The 23,692-nt window shown below is 49.5% G+C and overlaps 8 protein-coding genes across 8 annotated transcripts; 5 read left to right on the top strand and 3 right to left on the bottom strand.

Annotated features, from left to right (window-relative positions):
- Positions 1-159: 159 nt before the first annotated feature.
- N7446_013258 (coatomer subunit beta) lies at positions 160-3,593 on the bottom strand. The gene is made up of 6 exons (XM_058521999.1): positions 3,500-3,593; positions 3,106-3,440; positions 2,623-3,043; positions 2,181-2,570; positions 526-2,131; positions 160-474 (listed from the first exon to the last, which is right to left on the bottom strand). The coding sequence occupies exons 2-6, from the start codon at positions 3,408-3,410 to the stop codon at positions 332-334; spliced, it is 2,865 nt and encodes a 954-aa protein (XP_058365476.1). The 5' UTR covers positions 3,411-3,440; positions 3,500-3,593; the 3' UTR covers positions 160-331.
- Positions 3,594-3,725: 132 nt separating this feature from the next.
- N7446_013257 (mago nashi family protein) lies at positions 3,726-4,505 on the top strand (the record flags this gene model as incomplete). Its single annotated transcript, XM_058521998.1, has 7 exons — positions 3,726-3,757; positions 3,812-3,849; positions 3,899-3,994; positions 4,046-4,109; positions 4,163-4,250; positions 4,310-4,435; positions 4,491-4,505. The coding sequence occupies 7 exons, from the start codon at positions 3,726-3,728 to the stop codon at positions 4,503-4,505; spliced, it is 459 nt and encodes a 152-aa protein (XP_058365475.1).
- A 698-nt stretch (positions 4,506-5,203) lies between these two features.
- On the top strand, positions 5,204-7,315 carry N7446_013256 (GID4/VID24 family protein). The gene is made up of 4 exons (XM_058521997.1): positions 5,204-5,757; positions 5,821-5,971; positions 6,038-6,395; positions 6,454-7,315. The coding sequence occupies exons 1-4, from the start codon at positions 5,395-5,397 to the stop codon at positions 6,518-6,520; spliced, it is 939 nt and encodes a 312-aa protein (XP_058365474.1). The 5' UTR covers positions 5,204-5,394; the 3' UTR covers positions 6,521-7,315.
- Positions 7,316-7,858: 543 nt separating this feature from the next.
- N7446_013255 (uncharacterized protein) lies at positions 7,859-8,501 on the bottom strand (the record flags this gene model as incomplete). The annotated part of the gene is made up of 3 exons (XM_058521996.1): positions 7,859-8,130; positions 8,244-8,328; positions 8,427-8,501. 3 exons carry the CDS (start codon positions 8,499-8,501, stop codon positions 7,859-7,861), a joined length of 432 nt encoding a protein of 143 aa, XP_058365473.1.
- Positions 8,502-10,139: 1,638 nt separating this feature from the next.
- sskB (uncharacterized protein) lies at positions 10,140-14,225 on the bottom strand (the record flags this gene model as incomplete). The annotated part of the gene is made up of 2 exons (XM_058521995.1): positions 10,140-12,417; positions 12,469-14,225. 2 exons carry the CDS (start codon positions 14,223-14,225, stop codon positions 10,140-10,142), a joined length of 4,035 nt encoding a protein of 1,344 aa, XP_058365472.1.
- Positions 14,226-17,377: 3,152 nt separating this feature from the next.
- N7446_013253 (ammonium permease MEP2) lies at positions 17,378-19,044 on the top strand (the record flags this gene model as incomplete). Its single annotated transcript, XM_058521994.1, has 5 exons — positions 17,378-17,461; positions 17,529-17,593; positions 17,653-17,907; positions 17,970-18,644; positions 18,699-19,044. 5 exons carry the CDS (start codon positions 17,378-17,380, stop codon positions 19,042-19,044), a joined length of 1,425 nt encoding a protein of 474 aa, XP_058365471.1.
- A 390-nt stretch (positions 19,045-19,434) lies between these two features.
- Positions 19,435-21,405, top strand: N7446_013252 (U2 snRNP complex subunit CUS2). The gene is made up of 6 exons (XM_058521993.1): positions 19,435-19,977; positions 20,072-20,182; positions 20,247-20,668; positions 20,722-20,818; positions 20,877-21,032; positions 21,087-21,405. Exons 1-6 carry the CDS (start codon positions 19,786-19,788, stop codon positions 21,255-21,257), a joined length of 1,149 nt encoding a protein of 382 aa, XP_058365470.1. The 5' UTR covers positions 19,435-19,785; the 3' UTR covers positions 21,258-21,405.
- Positions 21,406-21,671: 266 nt separating this feature from the next.
- Positions 21,672-23,481, top strand: N7446_013251 (beta-tubulin; the record flags this gene model as incomplete). Its single annotated transcript, XM_058521992.1, has 8 exons — positions 21,672-21,683; positions 21,788-21,811; positions 21,887-21,912; positions 21,980-22,021; positions 22,076-22,130; positions 22,196-22,651; positions 22,700-23,394; positions 23,448-23,481. The coding sequence occupies 8 exons, from the start codon at positions 21,672-21,674 to the stop codon at positions 23,479-23,481; spliced, it is 1,344 nt and encodes a 447-aa protein (XP_058365469.1).
- Positions 23,482-23,692: the final 211 nt, after the last annotated feature.

Raw genomic sequence — 23,692 nt, 5'->3', positions numbered from 1 at the left:
AATTGTATATAATTTACGGTCTATGACTGTTGAAATAAGTCCTAGTTCTCAAGGGACCCATGTACAGAGATGTTTGGTTGGTATCAACGGTTAGCCAACCTACTAGCGCTTATATAGCTACCTAAGTAGCCCTGCAGGATACACATTTATGAAGATCAAAACCATTGTTCTCTATCCACTACTCCCGATGAGACCTCCATCTCATCTACAATAAAGAGACTATAAGTGAACAATTTGTCTCGAGAAATGAACATGGGGAACAGAAGACACGGCAAAATGAAGAAAAGAGGAACGAAAATCATAGACCGCAAACCGCTGGAAAAACATCGACTTATGCAGTCGCCGCCTTGAGGCCCTTCAGAGAGCCCAAGCTCAGTGCTAGGCCCTGTGAGCGACTTCTTATCCGAACAAAGCCAGTAATTGGCCCATCGTCTCCCTCTTTCTCGATACTCAGGTTGGCCAGTGCATCCTCGCCTAGGTCATGGTTAGTCGCTGTGTAGATATCTCAGAGGAATAGAAACATACCGAATACACTGCGGGCATACAAGTTAGCACTCAAGAATCGGCAGTCGCCCTTGAGGGAAGCATCAGGTGTCAGGCAAGCCATGTTAGTGCTCTCCATCAACTGCTTGAGGAATTCGCGGAGAGTCTTGGCCTTGGAGTTGATGTTGACCTTGTTCTCCCACTCGAACTCGGTCCACATGGTCCGGAACTGGGTCTCGGTGCAGTGGGCAGGCTGGATGTAGTCCATGATGTCGGCATGGATGTCGTTGAGGATTACCACGTGGGTCTCAGTGGAGCTGGCGCCGTCGTAGACGATGTTACCGAAGATGACACCGGTGTCGGTTGAGGAAACCTTCACTGTAGCCTGGACGTTGAGGAAGTCACGGGGGCCGAGGTTGTTGGTGGATGGCCGCTCAACAACCTTGAGGTCACCGAGGGTTGCGAACTCCACGGAGAGGTTCTGCAGGGTCTCAGTAGTCTGGTTGACCAACAGCACATCGAGGACAATGTCAAATTGGTGTACGGTGACATAGGCTTCGGCATAGACTGAGTCGGAGAAACCGGTCAGCTGCACCACCCGGCTGAGCTTCGAAGCGACGTTCTCTACGGTCGAGTCACCACCGGTAGCCTTGACAAGATCAAGCTCGATCTCTTCAGCACCCTCGACGGTGTTCTTCTTGGTGAACTGACGGATCGGGATGGCATCGTCAATCTGCACAGCGGTCTTAGCCTTCTCCACGGCCTCCTTTGCAGCCCGCTTCTTATCCTCAACCTGAACCATGGCGCGGAACGCCTTCCGGGTATCCTGCAGGAAAGAAACCTCTAGCTCCTTCTTCTCGGAGAACTCAGCCAGAGAGCGCACACAGGTCATGATACGGTCGACGGAATCTTCATCAATGGGAGCCTTGACGAAGTGAGATTGGCCAACACGAAGGATCGAAATCATGATCAGCATGGCCTCGGCACGGAGAGCGTTGGTACGGGCAGTGTCTTGAGAGACCTCGGAATGGCGCATAACCAACTTGGTCAAAGTCGAAGAGAGAACAGTCGCCAGGTAGTAGTCGCCATCCAAAATAAGTTGACGCAGAGGGGGCTTCTGTGCGGCCTTGACGGCTTCTAGGCGAGCAGCAGCTGCCGACTGGCTGGTGAGAGCACTCTCGGTTGCATATGTTCCATCTGCGAGCACCTTTCGAGATCCGGTAGGCGCGGCCTTGGCTCCGTTGGCGTGTTCCAGAAGCAGGGCATTATCATCAGGAACCTCGTCCAGAAGACGCTGTTCGGATGCCAGGATAGGGATTTCACCGAGGCTGGTTCTGATCCGCTTCCAAGCCTCGCGAATATCCTTCTCCTCCAAAGAGTATTCACCAACAACCCACAGAACTCCGCGGTAAACCTTTCCAGCCCGAACCTCGCTCAACGTCGAGACCAAGCGGTCCACGATCGACCCGCGTAGGTCGGGGAACTTCTCGACAACCTCCTTCACAAATGAAATCACATCGACGGCGGAGTTGTTGTTGAAGTCGGCAATGAAATCCATCAGCAGATCGACCACGCTGGCAGCAATTTCAGAGAACTTGATGGCGCAAGAGTGTATTGACTGCACCAGGAGTTGACGGTACTCGCTGTTCTATAGGAGGAGTTAGCACTGGGATCTGCAAATTGGTTGCACAACCTACCTGTTCATATTGTTCGTCGACGGTCTTGGCTAGTTCCTTCTTGAGGAGCATGATGATTTCTTCAACGTTCTTGCTGGAGACCATCTCCATGGCAAGGCTGAGAGCCTTTCTCCGGACATCGATGTCAGGGCTGCTGAGAACACGGAGGGCCTCCATGGTCAAGTCATCCAGGACACCCTCATTGCGAATTCTCAGTTGGTCCACGCGGTCCAAACAGATAAGCTTCACGTTGTTGTCGGCTTCCCGGATGGCGAGCTCAATCAGCTTACTCGCGGCAGCTTTAACGGCGACGGGATTGCTGGTGAGGGCGGTAAGAGATGTGGCGGCTTCGTAAACAACAGTACTTGTAGAGGCATCGAGGAGCTCGAGCATGAGTTTCAAGTATCGTGACTATTCTCCGTTAGTAATGCCTGAGACACCAGCTTCGATTTCTCCAACCCACCTTGTTCTGAGTGTTCTGTACTGCGTCTTTCCGGAGGAACTCCAACTCTGCTAGCTGGAGCAGCTCATCTGTGTTGGGAATAGTGTCGAATGTAGTGCGCAGATACTCGAGTGCCTTTTGGTGGCTGATGGACATGAGCGCCGCAAAGGCATTGCGCTTGCAGGTGCTGTCGGTCTCGCCCTCGAGGAAAGTCTGGATCAGCTCCGGCGCATCGGGAATGAGGGGTTCGGAGTGCTGGAAGATAGAAGCCACAGCCCAGACTGCGTTCTTGCGCACATAGGCGTGGCGGTGTTCCAGACACGAACGCGCGGAGGAAAGGAGGGGCTCGATGAGTTCCGATTCGCGGAGTTTGCAAAGGAATCGAAGGGTGTTTCCTCGGATATATTCGTTGGGGTGTTGAAGGTCGTTGCGAATACCGTTACTGGAGAGCCAAAAATTGTTAGACCAAAGAGACCAACACGCAATGCCTGGAAGCACCCTTACCAGACCAAGATCATCTCCTGCTTGAGCTTGCCGGACGAGTCGTGCTTCGGACAAATTTCATAGAAGAAATATAGCAGCTTCTTCAACGGCTTGCTCTTAGACGGCATAACAAAGCGAATGATGTGCATAAGGATTTGCGGCATCGGATCGCCATTGAGCATGATCGTGATAATCGTCCGCATGGTTTCCAACTTGGTCTCATCATTGCCCTTCTCCAGCTGCAATTTCAGCTCCTGCACGGTCGGCTGATCTGCAGTGTTGTCCAGATGGACCAAACTGTAGGTGTTTTCGAGGAACGACGCCATGGTGGTGGATTAGGGAGTAACGAAGGAGAGCTGCAAGTTGTCAGTTCTGGGGTTGTTTTGGGGCCACATCAGCATTGTTGGCAACATACACAAAGGATAAATCTCCCGGAGATAGGAGTCCGGGTAGGAGTCAAGAACAAGCAATTAGTGTAAACCAACACCCCTCGCCCTTGAAATCATTAAAGAGTTATGATGCGCAACGGAGAGGGTCAACTTGTCCCTTAATCTGGCCCCGTCTGTGTGGATGACTAAGCTTCGCCGCTTTTCCACTTGGACACTTTCGACGTCGACCTCACTTCTCACACCATTGCAAACATGTCGAATGAGCCTTTTTACCTACGATACTAGTAAGCATGGAATATATAAGCCCGGGTTTCCTCGGCTGCTGACACTCTTCACAGCTCAGGTCACTCTGGGCGGTTCGGGCACGAGTTCCTAGGTAAGTCTACAAGCTAACCATTCTGTTGGACTTTGCTGACTTCCACTAGAGTTTGACCTCCGCACAATTGGTGAAGGTAGCAGTGCCGCCGTACGATATGCGAACAACTCGAACTACCGCAACGACTCCCTGATCCGCAAAGAAAGTGAGTGCGGGGGTCGGCAAGACGAGCGGACATAAGCTGATAATGTTGCAGTGTGCGTGAGCGCTGCCACGATTGCGGAAGTGAAGCGCATCATCAAGGAGAGCGAAGTCCTGAAGTACGCTGACCCATTGATACCCCGAGAGGAACATGCGAGCTGACTCCGCCTAGGGAGGACGACTCCAAGTGGCCCCATAAGAACAAGGATGGACGCCAGGAGCTCGAGATCCGGATTGGAAATGAGCACATTTCCTTCGAGGTATGCCGCGTCTAAAACACGAGTGGAAGCAATCGCATATGACTGACTCGACACTACAGACCGCGAAGATCGGCTCGCTGGCCGATGTGACCGATTCGGATGACCCCGATGGCCTGCGAGTGTTCTACTACCTTGTGCAAGACCTGAAGGCCCTTATTTTCTCGCTGATCTCTCTCCACTTCAAGGTACTTTCCCTCTCGTCCCACATCTAAAACAGTATTCTGACCATTTGTGATACAGATCAAGCCAATCTAAGGGTCGAGCGATTGAAACCAAACTTGATGAACAGTTAGGGGTTTTGTCTAATGATACTCACCAGGCGTTGAGGATTTTTTCGAAGTGCAAATTCAAGCCATAGCGAAACAATGGAATTGATACCACCCAAACATTGGATTTTCACATCAATGTGCAGCCTGAACATTTGCCAATGCAGCAAGTCAGTGTTTAGAGGCCTGAACTAGCTTCAAAGTAGAATTGACGAGTCGCCTGCAAGGAAAACGCCCTAAAAGCTGCAGTGACGCAATGTAATTGAGTTGCTGCGACCAAATACCTCTTTTTATCTATAATACAGGTAACACATTATGGCAGAATATTCTCTAAAATAAATTGGAAAAAAACACTACTACTACCCACCAATTAATTCCACAGAATGATCAGCAATAATGCATGCCAGAACTACTGGCGCGTTATCCGCGGCTCTTACAGTTGTTGTTAGCGGCCAAGTCATACAAAGTCGGGTCTGTCCGGCAGAATACCTGGCAGTTCCCCACCGCTTCTGACAGTTGACCTCCAGTGCCCTGCGAGAGTTGTCCTATACACATTTCCTGTCTGGCTCTATTCTTTCCCAAGATCCTCACACTGTCGTCCCATCTCCATTTTCGGGAGTCGATTCAGCAGACAAGTCAGCTTACGCAGTATATACTTCAGCCAAGGCGGTGATAAAGGCGGTCGGGCCCAATATACCTCGAGTGGCCGCAAAGCCACCCAGTAGCCTCCCCCGCTGTGCGCTCGCATGACCCCATTTAACCCCATTCCCGGGCCCCGTCTTTAAAAGACCCAATCTTCAACTCTGACTTTCATCTTGTTTTTCTTTCTGGAGTTGCTTTCTTTCGGTTCGATGTTGCCTCCTCTCCCTTAATCCGCAATGCCGACTCCGAGTGACAACGCTTCGATCGCCGAGGTGATCTCCACCCGTACTTGTCCACCAGAGCCAGATCGGATTTCAGCCTGGCGTGACTCGCCAGATCCTACTGATTCTGGCATCGAACCCTTTGATGCTCTTTCACCCGAAAGCGCCATCGCACCATCCGTATTGAGTCGTTCCGACGATGGTAGCACTCTCTTGGCAACGGAGCCACTGAAGGTGGAGAAGAAGCTGACGGGCGCGGACGAATACACTGCACCCGTGAGGTCTAGTTCTCCTGCAGAATCATCCTGCATCCGTAGCCAGACACCGACATTGCCAACAAACTCATCACTGCTCGACTGGGAATTCTCAAACGTTCGGGTACGTTGTCAACCTGACTGACTATCGGGTCGCCACCCAATTGTATACTAACGATTGCCATAGCTCCTGCCAAATCACACATCATCCTTTCTGCGCTCCGGAAGTAAATTTGTTGGAACACAACAATCAGATCGCCAGGTTTACAATGTCGATGTTGAAATTAAGCACGTGGATATGGCGGAGTCCTATCTTTGCGGCTATCTCCGCATACAAGGTTCGTGATTCGCGTGCACGGGGGGACCTGCATGGGACCTATCCTAACTTACCCTTTTTTGCACAGGTCTCACAGAGGATCATCCCACTTTGACCACATTTTTTGAAGGGGAGATAATTGGTACCAAACACACCTTCCAGACTCGCAATGAGGACTGGGGCGCTTCGGAAAAGACCGACCTGCACCACTGGTCCCGGTTTCCTGCTTGGCGTCCACTAGCAAAACAGGCCAAAAAGGCGGATTTCACATACCGTAACTTTGCCCAGCGTGAGCATATTTTCATGAGATGGAAAGAATCTTTTCTCGTTCCCGACCATCGCGTGAGGACGATTTCAGGAGCCAGCTTTGAAGGTTTCTACTACATCTGTTTCAATCAGATCGAAGGAACTGTCAGCGGTGTATACTTCCACGCAAAGAGCGAGCGGTAAGCAAATAACCCTAATCACAAAAGACTTGTTTAACTAACGCTGCTCCTGTCGCAGATTCCAACAACTCGAACTCAAGCACGTCGAAGATCGTGGATGCGCGCCAGCACTCGAATTCCGTTAAACACGGTGAACTCGATTGCTGGCGCACCCATTATAATTACCACCCTCACTTCTGAGCCAATGTTTGATGTTTACGCTCAGACTCCACATCTTGTTCTTTTATCCGTGACACCTTGTCTATGCAGTGCTTCGTGGCCCCATGTTGCTCGTGAATTTTGGATGTTTGAAGCTCCCCTCTCGCCGTGTATCCTGGTTGCTTTTTCTCGAATACCCATCGTCTCGTCCCTTATCTCCTACTCACTGTCTCGTCCTTTATCTCCTACCCGCCTGTCGAAGATCCCTTTGTTTCCACACACCCTACGAAGGTTCAAGGCTTTCTCTTTTCCGACGCTGCAAAAGCGACCTGGATACAATCCGCCCTCAAATTGTCCCTTATGTCTCATGATATCGTGATCTATGAAACGGCGTTTTCTTCCCGCCTCTGGCGGCCCTCTGGCAACCTGGTTCTGGTTCCCTGACGCCCTCAACTTGGAGTTATAATCTCTTATATTCTTGTTCGTTTATTGTCATCATCTATTCCTTCTTAACTTAGTCTGTTAGTATCTCCTCTTTGGACATCCGGCCAATTGACATATGTCCGGTTTGGAAAAATTTCCACTCTTTGGCAGCGATATTCACAATTGCATAGTACATATGGATATTGCTTTAAGAGCACTCTTTGATCGTTTCCCGAATCCTAGTTCCAATGGTACAAAAGCTCGCTATTCTATCTCCCTTCGCGGTGGATATCCTCATTCTCGAGCTCCACAACCCGCGTATTCAATTACCCCCGTTTCGTAACCTTCTGTCCTACTGAAAAAGAGTCACACAATCGAAGCTATGGTTTCGCCCTCAGTGCGTATTTGAACCAAGCATAATAGCTTGTATATTGCATTGGCAACGATGTCCACATTATATTCCATTTAGGCAAGAGATGGATACTTGAAAACTTGGATATTCCTTCCAGCCTGGGAGTTCCTTTTTAAATCGGTTGATATAGCAAAGGTCATGTGGCGTGGCTGCGGAGGGCTTCGAATCGTGCAAGTAGGCTAAATTATTGCTCGATTTCGATAATTATCTTGCCAAATGGGACGGCATAATAATTTCAACTTACAGATAAAAAAAGTATAGGCTTTCAATACGACCTGCATACACAAAAGTCTTGACATACATCCAATTGTCCTGGCTTGTAAACCTTTGCCTGAAACCTCGCTCACAGGTCAAAGGAAACGGAGCAACATATGATGAACACTGCCAGAAGACGCCAGAAGACGCAAGTTCAATCTATAGCAACTAGAAGAATACAAAAGAAAACATAAGCAGGAGTGTCGAACCCTGAGGAGAACTCAAATGCACTCCTTTAAGAGCCAAGTCCGCCAAGAGTTCGTGATATGTATACATCCTGAGTGGGAATGAAATTGCCGCTTGTTTTCTTGCCATTCGTTGGAACTGGATGGTAGAGAACGCCTCGGATGACCTTGTGTTCATCGGTAACGGTGCGAATACATCCTTTTTGAACTACTTTCTCGCCCAATTTGCCTTTAGGTGTTCCGATCTGTGCATATCCAACCTCCTTTCTCTGCTTGTCATATGGGAAGTCCTTCACTGCCGGGTACTCAGTAAAGTGGCCGGCTGGTGGGATGAATTGGTTCTAGTTCTGGAATCTATTTGGACGTGGTCCGATCGGGACGTCTATTGTGGAGGGTGGGATAGATGGGCAAGTAGCTGGTGTATTTTGCATATACTCCTCGACATCCTTTCGTTGGATAAAGACGTGTTCTTAGCGTTGTCCTTTCTCGAAATTGGCTTGAATAGGCCGACCTCATAGCCCTGGTATAAGTTAGTCAACAAACCCAGGCCATTATTATTATCAAGATTACATCGAAGAGAATTGATTCTTTAGGTGCTAGATGAAAATGAATACTTACTACTGGAATGCGGAAGTCAAGTGGCTTGTCATGTGGGAGCGGCTTTATCCTCTTCTTTGAGCTGAACAGCCCCATGATGAAAGAGCCTAATAATCAAGAATGACGAAGAAGATTGTACTCGAGATTGGGGTTGGATCATTGAACTAGGATGTTGTAAATGCCTCAATTCTTATAACTTTCCAGCTTCCATATAGCCATTTACTGATACACATCCGTTTAAGTTAGACAATGCACGATGAACTGTAAATAGATAAGGAATATATGCAAGTATAGATTAGTATTGCCTCATTATTCTTACTGTTTACGCTTATCCTATCGATTAGCAGAAAAGAACTATTCGCTTAATTCATGATGAAGTACCGGGCTGGACAGGGTCTGACGGCGGCCATGCGCAGCTAGTTAGTCTGTATGTATGTGCTACTCTTTTTTGTTACTTTTCTCAGTCACTGATTGGTTAGTTTCATACCAACATGGAGTTATTTGAGAAGTGTACAGTATGTAGACTCAGACTCAGCCTCAGCGCTAAGCGATCTAGCGCGTAAGTTTGGCGGCAAAAACTTCATTCGAATACAATTGGCGCGTTAAACAACGACTCGTTTCATGGCTTTAGCTGTATTAATAGGAAAAACAGACTCAGTTCAATTTATTCGCTTCTCATTAGGATGGAGAGGACCGAGCGCCAAATCTGTAGATATTAGTTCTCACCACGGCCACTTCACACTATCCCCGCTCACACACATCGTTCTTCACTTTACTTTGAACTTTTCTCCTATGGCTTAACCAGAGCTTTGCAAATGGATAACCCAAGTGCCATGAGTTAACATATCTGGCTATAAGGTGCGAACAATCCGTGTCCATTCACGCGACCAGCAAAGTCAGCTTGCTATGCCCAATGTAATATGTTTTCCGAACTATGGAACGCGAATTGTAGATAAAACGGTAACATATTTTTGCTCTAGTGGGGTTTTATCTTCAAAGATGACTAAAATAGTTCAGGAGTAACTTAATGGAAAATGCACTATAGTACAATAGAGGTAACAGACCTCGTCGTACCCAATAATTCACGAGTGGCACTGTATACACATATAACCCCTATTGGAGTAAGGTCCCTCTAGCCGGTACAGGCATCTAAATTATAATGCTCGAAAAAAAGCCGCCCCTTTACCAGAGAGAACATTGAAGGGGTTGACTAGAAGAGAACTACGAAATTTCCAGCTATATGAAATATATTGATAGAGTGAAACCCCAAAAGGGAAACAGTATATGCCAGATATGCCAAAAAGAATGATGCAATAAAAAGCACATACACTAAAGACAACCCCCTAATTCGTTTACATCCGAGTGTCATACAACAAGTGACAAAAGGATGCCACAAATACCGACGCCCAGAACAAGAGATCGTACGCGAATAGCAAAAGACAAGAATAAACAAGAAACCGGAATGCGTAGATCTGCGGCCCAAGGCATAAATAAAATAGGACCGTAATTATGAGATGGCGTTATGAGATCATGATATGACATGACAAAACAACAAAAAGAAGCGAGCAGGGGTATCACATGCGACGCCATTCTCGAATGGCGAGATCGAGCGAGTGTGGTTTGGCTTGGGAAAAAGTGAAACGCTTTTAGTTTCTAAGATAATCAAAGTTCAGAAGTTGTCTCGTGAAAGCAGATGACAACAGCGTAGAAAAAGAGAGTCGCAGAAGAGAGAGGTCACAGGTATGTGGAGCCCTGGCGACCATTGGTAGAGCTGCCACTGCTGCTGTATTCGCTGCCCGGGGTAGGGGGTTCCATGACGACCTGTTGGCGGATGGAAACGATCCATTCGTGCTGCAGGAGTTCGGCGGCGGTAGGGCGGCGACTGGGATCGCATTCGAAGCAGCGGCGAACGAAGTCGATGCCCATGTCGCTGAGTTGGTCGCTGGATGGAAGCGCCGGCTGCTTGCCTTGCGCGATATTGTACATGATCGCCCACTCGTTGTCTAGGGTGGACCATGGACGACGGCCTGTGGCCATTTCCAGAACCACACAGCCTAGAGACCAGATGTCCACAGCTCCTTGGCGGTTGGCCAGGTCTGAGGCGTCGCCGCGAATGACTTCCGGGGACATGTACATAGGAGTTCCGGTGGTTGTCTTTTGATTCTTGCGCGTTGGTTCTTTGTTCAGCATGGGGTCTTTGTGACCACCACCCACTGGGCCTTCATTGGGGACAACTGTCCGGCCTGAGCGGGCAATTATCTTGGCGGCACCAAAGTCAACGTATTTGATCACACCGTTGTGATCAAGCAGAATGTTTTCGGGCTTGATGTCTCGATGCACAATACGGGCTTCATGGAGATAAGCGAGACCCTCCAGGAGTTGGAGTGCATAAACCATGATGACTGTTTCATCCTCGATGCGGCCGTGCTCCAGTAAGCTAGCAAGCGAGCCACCGGAACAGTACTCCATGAAGATGTAAACCTTGTCACGATGCACCTCAATGCCATGGTAGGAGACAATATTAGGATGATCGAGCACCTCAAGTACGCCCATTTCGTCTCGAATTTGCTGGGCGATCTTGGGGATGAGTTGTGGGTCTTGAAGACGAATCTCCTTGACAGCCATCAAATAATTGCTGTCCAAGTTGATAGCCACATAGACGGAACCAAATGTACCTCCTCCGATGAACTGCCCCTGCTGCCAACGCAAAGTGACATTTGTGGCAGATGAAGAAAGAACCGTGAGAGAACGATCAGCCTCATTAGATCCTTCCAGCACTCGTCCTAGAGCTTGGCGCTTGGCATCTTCCTCGATTCTTCGCTCTTCAATCTCCAAAACACGTGCATGCCATGTGTCACGAACAAGCTTTGACGCTTCTTCGTCACTGGTGATCCGGCCAGCGCCTATCTGTCGGGCACCATTGCGCTCTTCCATGCGTTTCTCGTTCTTTGCCGCGAGTGAGGAGCGAGCACCCATAATATCGAAGTGGGAAATAAGGAGTGACATACACCCTGCAACCTTCAATCTGAGGCTGCTAAACTGGTCCTCATCCATGGACAGAAGATGCCGGCTGGATGTAATCGCCATCGCGAATTCAAGAGCAGCGACAGCCCACTTGAAAGTCTTTCGGTCTGCAGCATCGCACTCATCACAGACGAACGAGACCCAGTCAAGAGACAACTCCACCAACCGAGCGCTGTTCATCGCGCGTCTGTTGGCGTCAACATAATTGGAGGACCGTTTGCCGAACTCAGTTGCAAATGCATAACAGGCCTGAATCAGATCATTGTTCTCCCACTTGATCTCTCGCAGCTGGTCTTTAATGACAGCCACACTATCCATGATAGTCATGGACAGCTTGAAAGAGATCTTCTTGATTTTGTTCAACTCCACGTTGACACGACCAAGATTGGCACGCTGTTCGATAACCATATCAAGCTGAATTCCCGTGAGTCGCGATAATTCCATCCGAGCATTTTGCAGGCGTTCCTGCATGCCTTCGACAACTAGACGCAGCTTGCCCAGCCGCACATCGGTTGGATGCTCCAAAAAATCTACTTGCATTTGCTTGCCGGCCCACGCAAGAGGTCTTTCAGGGCGAATGACCAGGACATATGGGGTGTGGACATCCTCGGCCGTGTCATCTTCCTTGAATGAAGTAGATAGAATGGCCTGGATGTCAACAGGACGGTTCCACAAAGCAGGATGCGCAACCAAATAAACTCCTTTCTGGCCACCAGCTGCGGAGGAAGTGACGAGGAAGTGGTCGGAGATTAAGAGTGCCTCGAAGAAATCATATGCTATGTCGGTGGTGATGTTGTATTCGGAAGCATTTTCGAAAAGCTGGCACAAGAACTTGGAGAATCGATACAGCTTGCGTTGGCGAATACGCGTTGAATCCAAGATACTCTTGTATCGCTTGTCCATGTCCGACACGGTTTCCTGAGGTCTCGGTACTAGTTCGCGTTCGAAATGAATCATAAGACGTTGCAGTGATCTAGCAGTCAAAGCACTTTGGTTTGTCAGCGCGAGTAGTGAGTAATACTAACGATGAGAAACATACCTGAACTGTTCAGCGACCTCGATATCTCCACCGTCGAGACGGCGGCCGATATCGTAGGAATATCCCCATTCCTGTTCCAAGATTTCGGCTTCTTTGAAGGTATTCTTGTTTGCATTCAATTTCCAGTTGAGCAATCGGAAATAGTATTTCATGGCATCCAATACCGAGTTATCGAAGTTCTCGTCGACACATGGTGGCAAGTCCCAGCCAGGTTCTGGCCTAGAGACATCAAGGTAACGGAACTTAATATCAACCGCAACCTTCATCAGAATCTGAAACTGGGAAATCATCTGGTCGATCAGGATCGGAGCCTGTTGAGCCGGATCTTTCATGTTCTTGGCATAGGACAGACGGACTCGAATGATCTCCTGGATAAGCCGAGAGGGGAAGTTAATCAGGGTTAACAGTTCCTCAATGTATGGCGGCAAATGACGCGCCGCAAACGCTTCTGCATTCTCAATCAGAGTACTCTTTGCTTTCTGAATGACCGCAAGTATTCTAAGAAGCATGCCGTCCTCATCCTGGAGAGTCTTCAGGCCATCTTCCTTCATTATGCGATCCAGGAAGGAGGAGCCATCTGAAAGGTCGTTCTTGGCAGACTTGACCCTGGGCTGGCTGAAGTCGAGAGCCTCATTTCCAACCCAGCTCTGCAACACAGCCAGCTCGGTGTTGATCAAGGCCGTGATGTTGTGCCACGAAAAGATAGCGGCGCGACTGGAGACGAACTCCTCCGAAGCGACACGGGGATTCGCAATCTCCATCTCTTTGTGAGACGAGTACAGAACCTCGCACCGCTCGACCTTTTCCACAATATCCTCGACCTGTTTTCTCGGGGGTTTACCAATCTCAGTCTCGCCTTTAATCTGGAAACTGATGATATCCTCGATAACGGGGCCAAGACGCGACCGAGCGTCCTCAATCAGTTTCCGCTGAAGAGGAAGACTTCGGCCGCATGTCCTTGCCCGAACCCCAATCCAAAGAGCATAGCTTTGAGCCGCCGACCGTTTGGATTCCGCGGACCCAATCAACCGCTGCTTCTCTTGTTTCACCACGTCACCTTTCAGCACTGATGCCAACATCGAATGCCACTCAAGTCGTTCCTGGTTCTTGGGATGCTTGAGTTCTTCCGTCGTCGGTAGGTTATCATCCGGAAGGAAGAGCTGGGTATCGGGGTCGTAGGAATCATCTTCGAAGGCTACCTCAGATGAGGGAGAAGGGTCTTCTAGATCGGCGTCTCCCTCTATCATGCTGTTTGTCTGCGCGTCTTTGAAATGATGATACCAAGCTTGTGGGTTCGCTCGAATCCGCTGAACGTAGGCTTTCTCTTGGGCTCGGTATTGCGCGTTCGGATCGCGCCGGGTTCCGCGTTTGGCTGATGAAGATCGTTGACGGTCTTCTTGAAGGCTTATGTACTGTGGTGGTCGCCGTTGCGGGGCATAGGTGTGGGAAGGAGTTCGTACAGGGACGGACGGACGCTGAAGTCGTGGGTCGCCGGCCATGGCAAGGCCATCAGATTTGTCGAGAATTGAGGCAGCGCCAACACTAGCGCCCCGTGGTCGTGTTGACGGGGTACTAGGCCATGAGGCGAGACTTTGGGAATGATTTGGAGGGGAAGACGTGATGGTCGTGGCAGGCGTTTGGATTGCGCCTTCAGGAATCTCTCCGAATGATGAGTTGGCCCTGGGATACTGGGGAGGGTACTCATCAGAGGACCCTGAGCCATCTGAATCAGGACTGGGGATGTCCGGGTGCTCCATGGTGGATATGTGTGGTGATCACGTCGGGGTTGGAGCTTGCGAAGTGATAGGGGCGTGTGTGGCGGTGCAGTTGTGGCGGAAAACGGCCGGATGTCAGGGATCTTCCCCGCCGCCCACCACTGACCTTCCGATCTGCCGAGTATCTTTTCCTTTTCGATACTTAGTTCCTACGTGGTTCAATGTCTGTCCAGCATTTATATTAGGTCCAAGCCTTGGTTTACGCAGCCAGTCTTTAAATGAACCTGTCTCATTATATGCTACAGCCACGTACTTTTGAAACAGAGATTTCCTTGTTTTGGCGTTGGCCTTTTCTTTGCACAGAGCTCATGAAGTGTCACAGCGATGTTCTATTCCAATGCCATTCGTCCAAACTGACTGGATTTGCACCCAGGACAGGTGACCGAACGTCGGGGTTGACTGTAATATAAATCTAGAGCTTTGATAGGTAGCCAGAGTATTTGAATAAACATGGGTTCTATGTTCTGGGACTGGATGCTGGTTCTGGGACTGGATGCTCTGGCGCATCTTTTCTGAAATGGAAAAAGCGTATCTTAATGGTCCGCGGCTGCCGGATGTAAGAAGTCCCATACTGTATGGCTGATGCTGATCGCTGCGTCTACCTAATGATGTTATTTTCTAGCCGGGATGGCGTCTCCGAGATAAGCTGACAGGACTCTTCGCTTAAGCAAGAGAATGCAGCATAAACAGGGAGCTGTATGGGAGCTGTATACCTACTGATTGGTTGCCGATTACCTGGCAAGGCCAGCAAACTACTAAATAAGCAAACTATCCAAGGCTGGTATGGCGATATGCCAACAAACAGCGCTGTGGATTGACCCAAGGTTCCCTTCATCTAGGTTGCGACTGGTGATAATGTTATTTCTTTCTCGCGATGAGACGGACCAGCATGTATCAGGTAGATGTACTGCTTTGGCAAAGCAAGGGAATACGACAGGCTCATTTTACTGGCAAGTGGTGGAGTATATTTCCCAAATGTGGCTTGACTCGCATCCGTGGCGATCACTGAATGCAGATCAAACAAAATAGCAAGGTGCAGAGAGCACAGGGTTTGCTCCGAAAAAAACTATTGATACAAAAAAGGATCATTTATGCGTCAAAAAGCCTATCTAATAGCTCCATTGTTTTGATGATCTAAGACCAGAAGGAGATGGACAAGTACCTCATGCTAATCGAATGATGAGATGATCTGCTCATTGAAGCAACCAATGTGAATCTAAAAAAGCAATTTTGGCAATAGTCTTCAACATGTAGAACGCTTGAGATTACTAGATTGACTAATCTAGAGGTACACTTCATACAACATGCATCTCTACTACGTACTGTATAAACTACTTAAACTTAATTTACGAGTACATGTCATCATGTGCCCACACCATGTAAACATCACTACGTCTTACTATTTATAAATTTAGAAGAACTACCCCTGACTAGAGGGGCTTTGCATCCACGCTTGATCATCGACGATCTTGAAGGCCGTCGATCAGTGGATCCGATTTGAGCTCAAGGGTCAATTCACTGACAGTTGACCAAGGCTCTGGAGAAGATCTGCACGGACTGAATTCAAGCAATGACGACTTCATTGTATCTGAATGGATACTGCAGACTGCACTGTGCATATGATCGGAAACTATGTTCATGCAAAGCACACATCGTGACTTGCAAAATACTGGGCTACGGTGATCAACATTCCACTATACTATTGCTATTAAATAGGAAGCCAGGAGTATCAATAGCGTAATGAGATGCATATCAGAGTATTCTCCGTACCATGCATGGACTCCAGTTTCCGCGGGACTGGGGCACTAAGACCCGGGATGCCGAAGAGCGGCCCCGCCAATGGGAGACGACATGCTTATCTTGACTCAAGCCCCCAGACCGCATGGAAGGCTTTAGTCTTTCGCCCCCATGCGTTCTTCGTTTAATTCGTGTGGAACCGGGACAGTACCAGGAGACAGGTGTCGGCAAGTGTTAGTCGGGCATATGCTAGTGCTGCACATTGCGCACTCTGTATCTTCTATACATAATACCATGGAAATTACACCAATCTAATATACGAGCATTCGTATCCATGTCAGGCTCTTGATATTACGAGGCGCACTCCGAAACAAGAACCGCGAGCTGGCGGAAAGCTCGACAATAAGAATAATATATCCCTCGCATAGTTCGTTCTATAGCTCCGATAAGGTATATTGCACGTTGATTGGCTGACGGAATGGCTATGATAAGAGCCCCAATGACCTACAGCTTCACGTTCCACGGCAAGGTAGGATAGTTCGACAGGAACCCTATAGGCATCTAATTTGAATTCTGGAGCATTCATGGCTTGAGAATAAGAAAATAGAGCGAATTGTATTGCGGGTTAAGCGATGTACAAGTAAAAAAGCCCGGAAGCCCTAAGTCGAGATAAGCAAATGGCTCTGATTGGCCAGTTTAGTCATATCTACAGCCAGTCGTGGACCACTGTCAGCCCTGCAATGTCGATTTCTCCCCTATTCTTCTCGTCACTGAAATGACCCAATCTGTCTCTATCACTTTATTATCCTCCCCTGCTTATCGGGGCTTAATGCTTACATATTCTCCGAGACGCATTCTTCTGTCAGGGGGTTATAGTTCCTAGACCGAAGCAGCAGAGCAAACAGGCATACAGTCCTGTGTAAACAATGCTACAGATCTTACGCTAAGTATACTACTCTGTATCTCAGAGAATACTAGAAGTACATGCCCGTGAATGGATGTGAAATGGACCCGTAATCCCCCGGTTAAAGGCTAGGGAGTACGTACCCCCGGCCATAGACCCGGACATGGCTGATTTGGGCTGACTTGGCTACTGCTATCAGTGTGATCAGATGAATCATATCATAAATCATAATAACCGGGTCCCGCTATCGGAACTAAGCTCGATGGTCTGGTAGCCTTTTGTGGAGCAATTCTGGTCTGTTATTTAATTATCGTTTGTCCCTGCAGCGTAGACATATCACTTTTGTCTCCTTTCATTCAGCCGGGTGCTTGAACAGGATCATTTTTTTTATCCCGCCCTTCCTCTTTCTAGATCTTGGATTGTTGGGATCTGTGTCACTCCACTGCAGATACTTCATACCCCCTTATCTCTTCTGTGATACACAGCCTTCACTATGTCGGAGTATCCGGTTGAGTACAATGGCACCATTGCCACCGGTGGTGACTCGCTCACTGAGGACTTGAATATTTGGTACAGTGTACGCAGCTATTATTCAGCCTATCACACACAGCCAGTGGAACTGTCAACTAATAATGATAATGTAGTCTGGAGATATCGCATGGGTAATCACCTCGTCAGCCCTTGTGCTGCTTATGATTCCTGGAGTTGGGTATGAGTTGATTATACTTCCTCATTTCAGGAGAACATTCACTAACTGCATTCTCATAGATTCTTCTACTCCGGTCTCGCTCGACGAAAGTCTGCCCTCTCCCTGATATGGCTGTCTATAATGTCGGTCGGAGTAGTTTCATTCCAATGGTTCTTCTGGGGTTATTCGCTGGCCTTCTCCCACTCAGCTGGTAAATACATCGGCGATCTCGAGAACTTCGGCTTCCGCAATGTTTTGGCTGCTCCATCTGTTGGAAGCAGCAAGGTTCCCGACCTTCTGTTCGCCATCTTCCAGGGCATGTTCGCTGCCATTACGTGAGTATTACACCACGTCAAAACCGCAAAAGAAATCACACTGACAATATCTTCGCAATTAGTGTGGCTCTCGCAGTCGGTGCCGTCGCCGAGCGTGGCCGCATGCTCCCCTGTATTATCTTTATGTTCATCTGGACCACCATCATCTACGACCCCATTGCCTGCTGGACATGGAACTCGGCAGGCTGGGTATACAACCTCGGAGGTCTTGACTATGCCGGTGGTACCCCCGTCCACATTGCTTCCGGATCTGCTGCCCTGGCCTACTCCTTGATGCTGGGCAAGCGTCGCGGTCACGGAACCCACGAGCTCAACTACCGTCCTCACAACGTCACGCATGTCGTCATTGGCACAGTCTTCCTCTGGGTTGGATGGTTCGGTTTCAACGCTGGCTCTGCTCTCTCGGCTAACCTTCGCGCTGTCATGGCCGCCGTTGTTACTAATCTTGCCGCATCTGTTGGAGGCGTGACCTGGTGTTTGCTCGACTACCGTCTGGAGCGCAAGTGGTCTACCGTTGGCTTCTGTTCTGGTGTCATTGCTGGTCTTGTTGCCATTACTCCTGGCTCTGGCTTTGTCCCTCCCTGGGCAGCGTTTATCTTTGGTGTTGTTGGTGCCATTGCCTGCAACTACGCTACCAAGCTCAAGTTCCTCATTGGCATTGATGATGCCCTCGATATCTTTGCTGTCCACACCGTTGGTGGTCTTGTTGGAAACCTCCTGACTGGTCTCTTCGCTGCGTAAGTTGCACTCTATCTTGACCACGCTGAACTATAAGCTAACAGTCTCTCCAGTGACTACATTGCCGCTCTTGACGGTACTGAGATCGACGGTGGCTGGATTAACCACAATTGGGTCCAACTCGGCTACCAGCTGGCCGACTCCGTCTCTGGCTTTGCCTACTCCTTCTTCGGAACCTGCATCATCCTCTTCCTGATTAACCTCATCCCCGGCCTCAGCCTTCGTGCCCCTGAGGAAGATGAGATCATGGGTATTGACGATGCCGAGATTGGCGAGTTCGCTTACGACTACGTCGAGATCCGCCGTGACGTTGTCAACGGCGTGGATGCCGCGGAGACTAGCTCCAAGCGCACCATGACTCCCACCGGGGAGAACGCAACCATTGACACCAAGGCCTAAATCAACATGTTCGTTCTTTTGGGCTGACTTGTTCCTTAATACTTAATACTCGGGCTGTTTGTCTCTTTCTATCATTTGTGATCATTTTCCTTTCTCTTATCCCCTTCTCTTTCTACTGATCTCATTTTCGGTGTGGTGTTTTCTTTAGAATCGCAGGTTTCTTTTAGGATACTCTTCTGGATAAAGAGTATTCCATTCTTCACTTCGTTAGCATATTTCTGATACCCAAATATCAATAACAATATCCAAAAAAGCCTTTCAGAGGAACAAGTAGATATAAAAGCACAAAGGTCTCCGTATATCTAGTAAGTTAAATCTTGCCTATAGCCAAAGTAACTATTGCACAGAATTTTATTCGCTATACATATAGGTGGTATTCGCTGTTGCATGGCCCAACTTGTCTTCACGGGATGTTGATGGCAAGTCTACCTATGTATGTGCATACAGCATGTCGCCTAATTTCCCAGTGTGCATGAATAAATTAAGAATGGCCACCTGGGCGAGACCGGTGTCCATACCCAGGGTGGTGCCTTCCTGATTAGGTACCTGCCAGTTGACTGAGTCGTTGGTCAAAGTGGGTCCGCCCGGAGCTGTCACATGTGCCGCTCCGCGCTCAGTGATATTCCGAAATCCCGCCCCGCCAGATAACTTCCGCCATTCTTCTCCACCTCCGCGGAATTGAATCATCCCATACCCATTTGTTTTGTCCCAATAACCTCATTCGACCAGTCATTTGTCAAAATGGACTCGGGAACCCCTGAAACTGCGAGCCGTGCAGGCTCCGTGCCTGCGGGCAGCTTCCCTACTGATCCGTCGGAGTTCGATAAGGATCCGCGCGTGTCTTTCTCCAAGCTTGACAACCAGTACATTCTGGAGACTGATGATGACCGTGAGTTCCTCTGGGATACCGGTATCAAGCGCTGGGTCGAGTCGGTATGTAGGCCCCTTCTCTTGCTCCCTGGCGGCGGCCGAATGCCAGCTTGGGTTGCTCATGACGTTCTTGGTGCTAATTCGACGTTCCTTATAGATCGACGAGGAGCTCTTGCGCCAGCAGCAGGAGGCCTACAAGGTCGAAGGCGTCGATGAGACTGAGGCCGCTCACCCCCGGGATCGCAAGCGCAAGCAGAACCATGACGCGGTAAGAGTCGCTGATTTCGCTTTTCTTGGGTTGACGCTAACGAAAGATCTTTCTCCCTTTCCAGGCCAATGAGCCGAAGCAGAAGAAGCCCCGCGTGAACTGCGCCGTTTATGTCACCTCAATCCCCCTCGATGCGACCATGGAGGAAATCAATACTGTTTTCAAGAAGTTCGGACTCATCACTGAGGAGATCGACACCGGAAAGCCTCGGATCAAGATGTACGAGGATGAGGCTGGTAACTTCAAGGGTGACGCCCTGGTTGTGTATTTCCGGTCTGAGTCGGTAGACATTGCGATCCAGATGCTCGATGAGACGGATTTCCGTTATGGTGTCACCGGGCCCCATGGTCCGATGCGAGTCCAGGCTGCCGATGCTGCCTGGAAGAGTGATGAGGCGAATCAGAAGCCTGATCAGAACCAAAAGCAGTCGACCAGGTCCAAGACTGATCAACGAAAAATTGCAGAGCGCGCAAAGCGATTCAACGAGTATGTGATCAGCTTCCAACTCCGGGGATGCTATGCTGACTTCCTTTGTACAGGAAACTCGGCTGGGATTCCGAAGAGGAGGGCCCAGTCTATACCAAGTATGACCACATGGTCACTTTGAAGCACATGTTCACGCTTAAGGAACTGGATGTGGGTTACCCATCTTTCGTGTAATGGATGACTGAGTCCTCGCTGACATGAATTATAGGACGACCCAGCTGCCATTCTTGAAATCAAAGAGGATATTCGCGACGAGTGTGAAAAGTTTGGCGAGGTTACCAACACTGTGCTTTACGACCTTGAGCCCGAGGGGGTGGTCACTGTCCGTTTTAAGGATCCAGCTGCTGCCCGCAGCTGTGTCGAGGTATGCTATTATTTTTGATCTGGATCATTTTTACAGCTACTAATCATATTCCAGGCCTTTTCTGGTCGCAAGTTCAGCGGTCGAGAAGTTGTCGCCTACGTCCAAACCGGCCGTGAGAGATACCGCAAGTCTGGCACCCAACGCGATGCCCTCGAGGGAATTGATACCGAGGCAGAGGAGCAGAAGCGTCTTGACCGATTCGGAGATTTCCTCGAGGGCAAGTGAACGCACAATGAAGAGGATGAGATAGGAAGGTGCGGTGAGGTGCGGTGAGGTGTGGTGTGGTGAGGTGATGCGAGGTTAATGTCTGCAAATTTCTAAGCGAATACCCGATGTACAATAGTGTAAGAGTGACAATGAAGCACTGAAAGAGTATGACAATGCAAGAGTAGTATAAGCGTAGTGTAAACGAAGAGTTGTTGTTGTCCTCCACGCGCCCAAAGAAAAGTGAAGTGTGGTTCGCACCTCCCCCGAAGTCCCGTGATGGAGCTATGCCCAATCAGGCACCACCCCCCTGAACCCATCAGTTGTTGACTTGTTGATCCCACACACACCGCTCAACCCATCCTCTCTCTTTCTCCTTCTCCCTATCCTCTCCAGTCGATACTCCCCCTATTTTTCTACGGATTCACCTTCAAGATGCGTGAGATTGTATGTGGTCCCCAATAGACGCGTCTATGTCTTTTGTTTTCTTTCCCCTGAACCACCCCCACCCGTTCTAAACAGATCTTTTGCTAACCCCCAATGCTCCATAGGTTCACCTCCAAACCGGCCAGTGTGTAAGTTCGACCTTGACGATGGATACCTTTGCGGGACGACTTTTGGATTGGGACTAAATTGTACTTGGATGACAGGGTAACCAAATTGGTGCCGCTTTCTGGTACGTGCAGACATATATTGAAACTTTTTTCGCGTCATTGGTTCACAATTTTCTGACTAAATTACAGGCAAACCATTTCCGGTGAGCACGGTCTCGATGGCGATGGACAGTAAGTTCAATGTGGGACTTCTTGTGGTGGATTGGGCAGCTGATATCCTGTTAGGTACAATGGTACCTCCGACCTCCAGCTCGAGCGCATGAACGTCTACTTCAACCATGTGAGTACAATATGTTGTAATTGGCTGCTTAAGCATTATCTGACTAGTATGTTTTGACCCCTCAGGCCCACGGTGACAAGTACGTTCCCCGTGCCGTTCTCGTCGACTTGGAGCCTGGTACAATGGACGCTGTCCGCTCCGGTCCTTTCGGCAAGCTTTTCCGCCCCGACAACTTCGTCTTCGGTCAGTCCGGTGCCGGTAACAACTGGGCTAAGGGTCACTACACCGAGGGTGCCGAGCTCGTTGACCAGGTCATCGATGTCGTCCGCCGTGAGGCCGAATCTTGTGACTGCCTCCAGGGTTTCCAGATCACCCACTCCCTCGGTGGTGGTACTGGTGCCGGTATGGGCACACTCCTGATCTCCAAGATCCGTGAGGAGTTCCCCGACCGTATGATGGCCACCTTCTCCGTCGTTCCTTCTCCCAAGGTTTCCGACACCGTTGTTGAGCCTTACAACGCCACCCTCTCCATCCACCAGCTCGTTGAGCACTCCGACGAGACCTTCTGTATCGATAACGAGGTATGTAATGCGTGGGAACCAACAATGGCACATTACTGACGAATTTAGGCTCTGTACGACATCTGCATGCGTACCCTCAAGCTGTCCCAGCCCTCGTACGGTGACCTGAACCACCTCGTCTCCGCCGTCATGTCCGGTGTGACCACCTCCCTTCGTTTCCCCGGCCAGCTCAACTCCGACCTCCGCAAGCTCGCCGTCAACATGGTGCCCTTCCCCCGTCTGCACTTCTTCATGGTCGGCTTCGCTCCCCTGACCAGCCGCAGCGGCTACCAGTACCGCCAGGTCAGCGTTCCCGAGTTGACCCAGCAGATGTTCGACCCCAAGAACATGATGGCTGCTTCCGACTTCCGTAACGGCCGTTACCTCACCTGTTCCGCTCTCTTCCGCGGTAAGGTCTCCATGAAGGAGGTCGAGGACCAGATGCGCAACATCCAGAACAAGAACCAGAGCTACTTCGTTGAGTGGATCCCCAACAACGTCCAGACCGCTCTGTGCTCCGTTCCCCCTCGTGGCCTCAAGATGTCTTCCACCTTCGTCGGAAACTCCACCTCCATCCAGGAGCTCTTCAAGCGTATCGGTGACCAGTTCACTGCTATGTTCCGTCGCAAGGCTTTCTTGCACTGGTACACTGGTGAGGGTATGGACGAGATGGAGTTCACTGAGGCTGAGAGCAACATGAACGACCTTGTCTCCGAGTACCAGCAGTACCAGGAGGCCTCCATCTCCGAGGGTGAGGAGGAGTAGTAAGCATCCCCGTCCCTTTTAAATGCGAATTACCGCTAACTATTCTTTCTAGCCTCGCTGAGGACGTTGTCGACGAGGAGGTCTAAATAAGTCTCCCTGAGATTTGTTCATAATACCCTTGTCAAGCCTACATTCTCTACCATTCGGACCGGCTTTGTGGGCTTACGCCCTGAACCCAATTTGTTTGAGCGCTCCTAATTTACATTTTTTCTGTCTATCTTCCTACTCGGCTTGGGTGATTTGTTCGATCCCTCCAGAATAGCACATAGTGGAAAAGCAATTGACAATATGACTTTC

This window comes from Penicillium canescens, assembly GCF_028828765.1.
Source record: "Penicillium canescens strain IBT 15451 chromosome Unknown utg000011l_segment0_segment0, whole genome shotgun sequence".
NCBI lineage: Eukaryota > Fungi > Ascomycota > Eurotiomycetes > Eurotiales > Aspergillaceae > Penicillium > Penicillium canescens.
The sequence above is the reverse complement of the archived record's forward strand: the minus strand, read 5'-3'. Positions and strand labels throughout refer to the sequence as shown.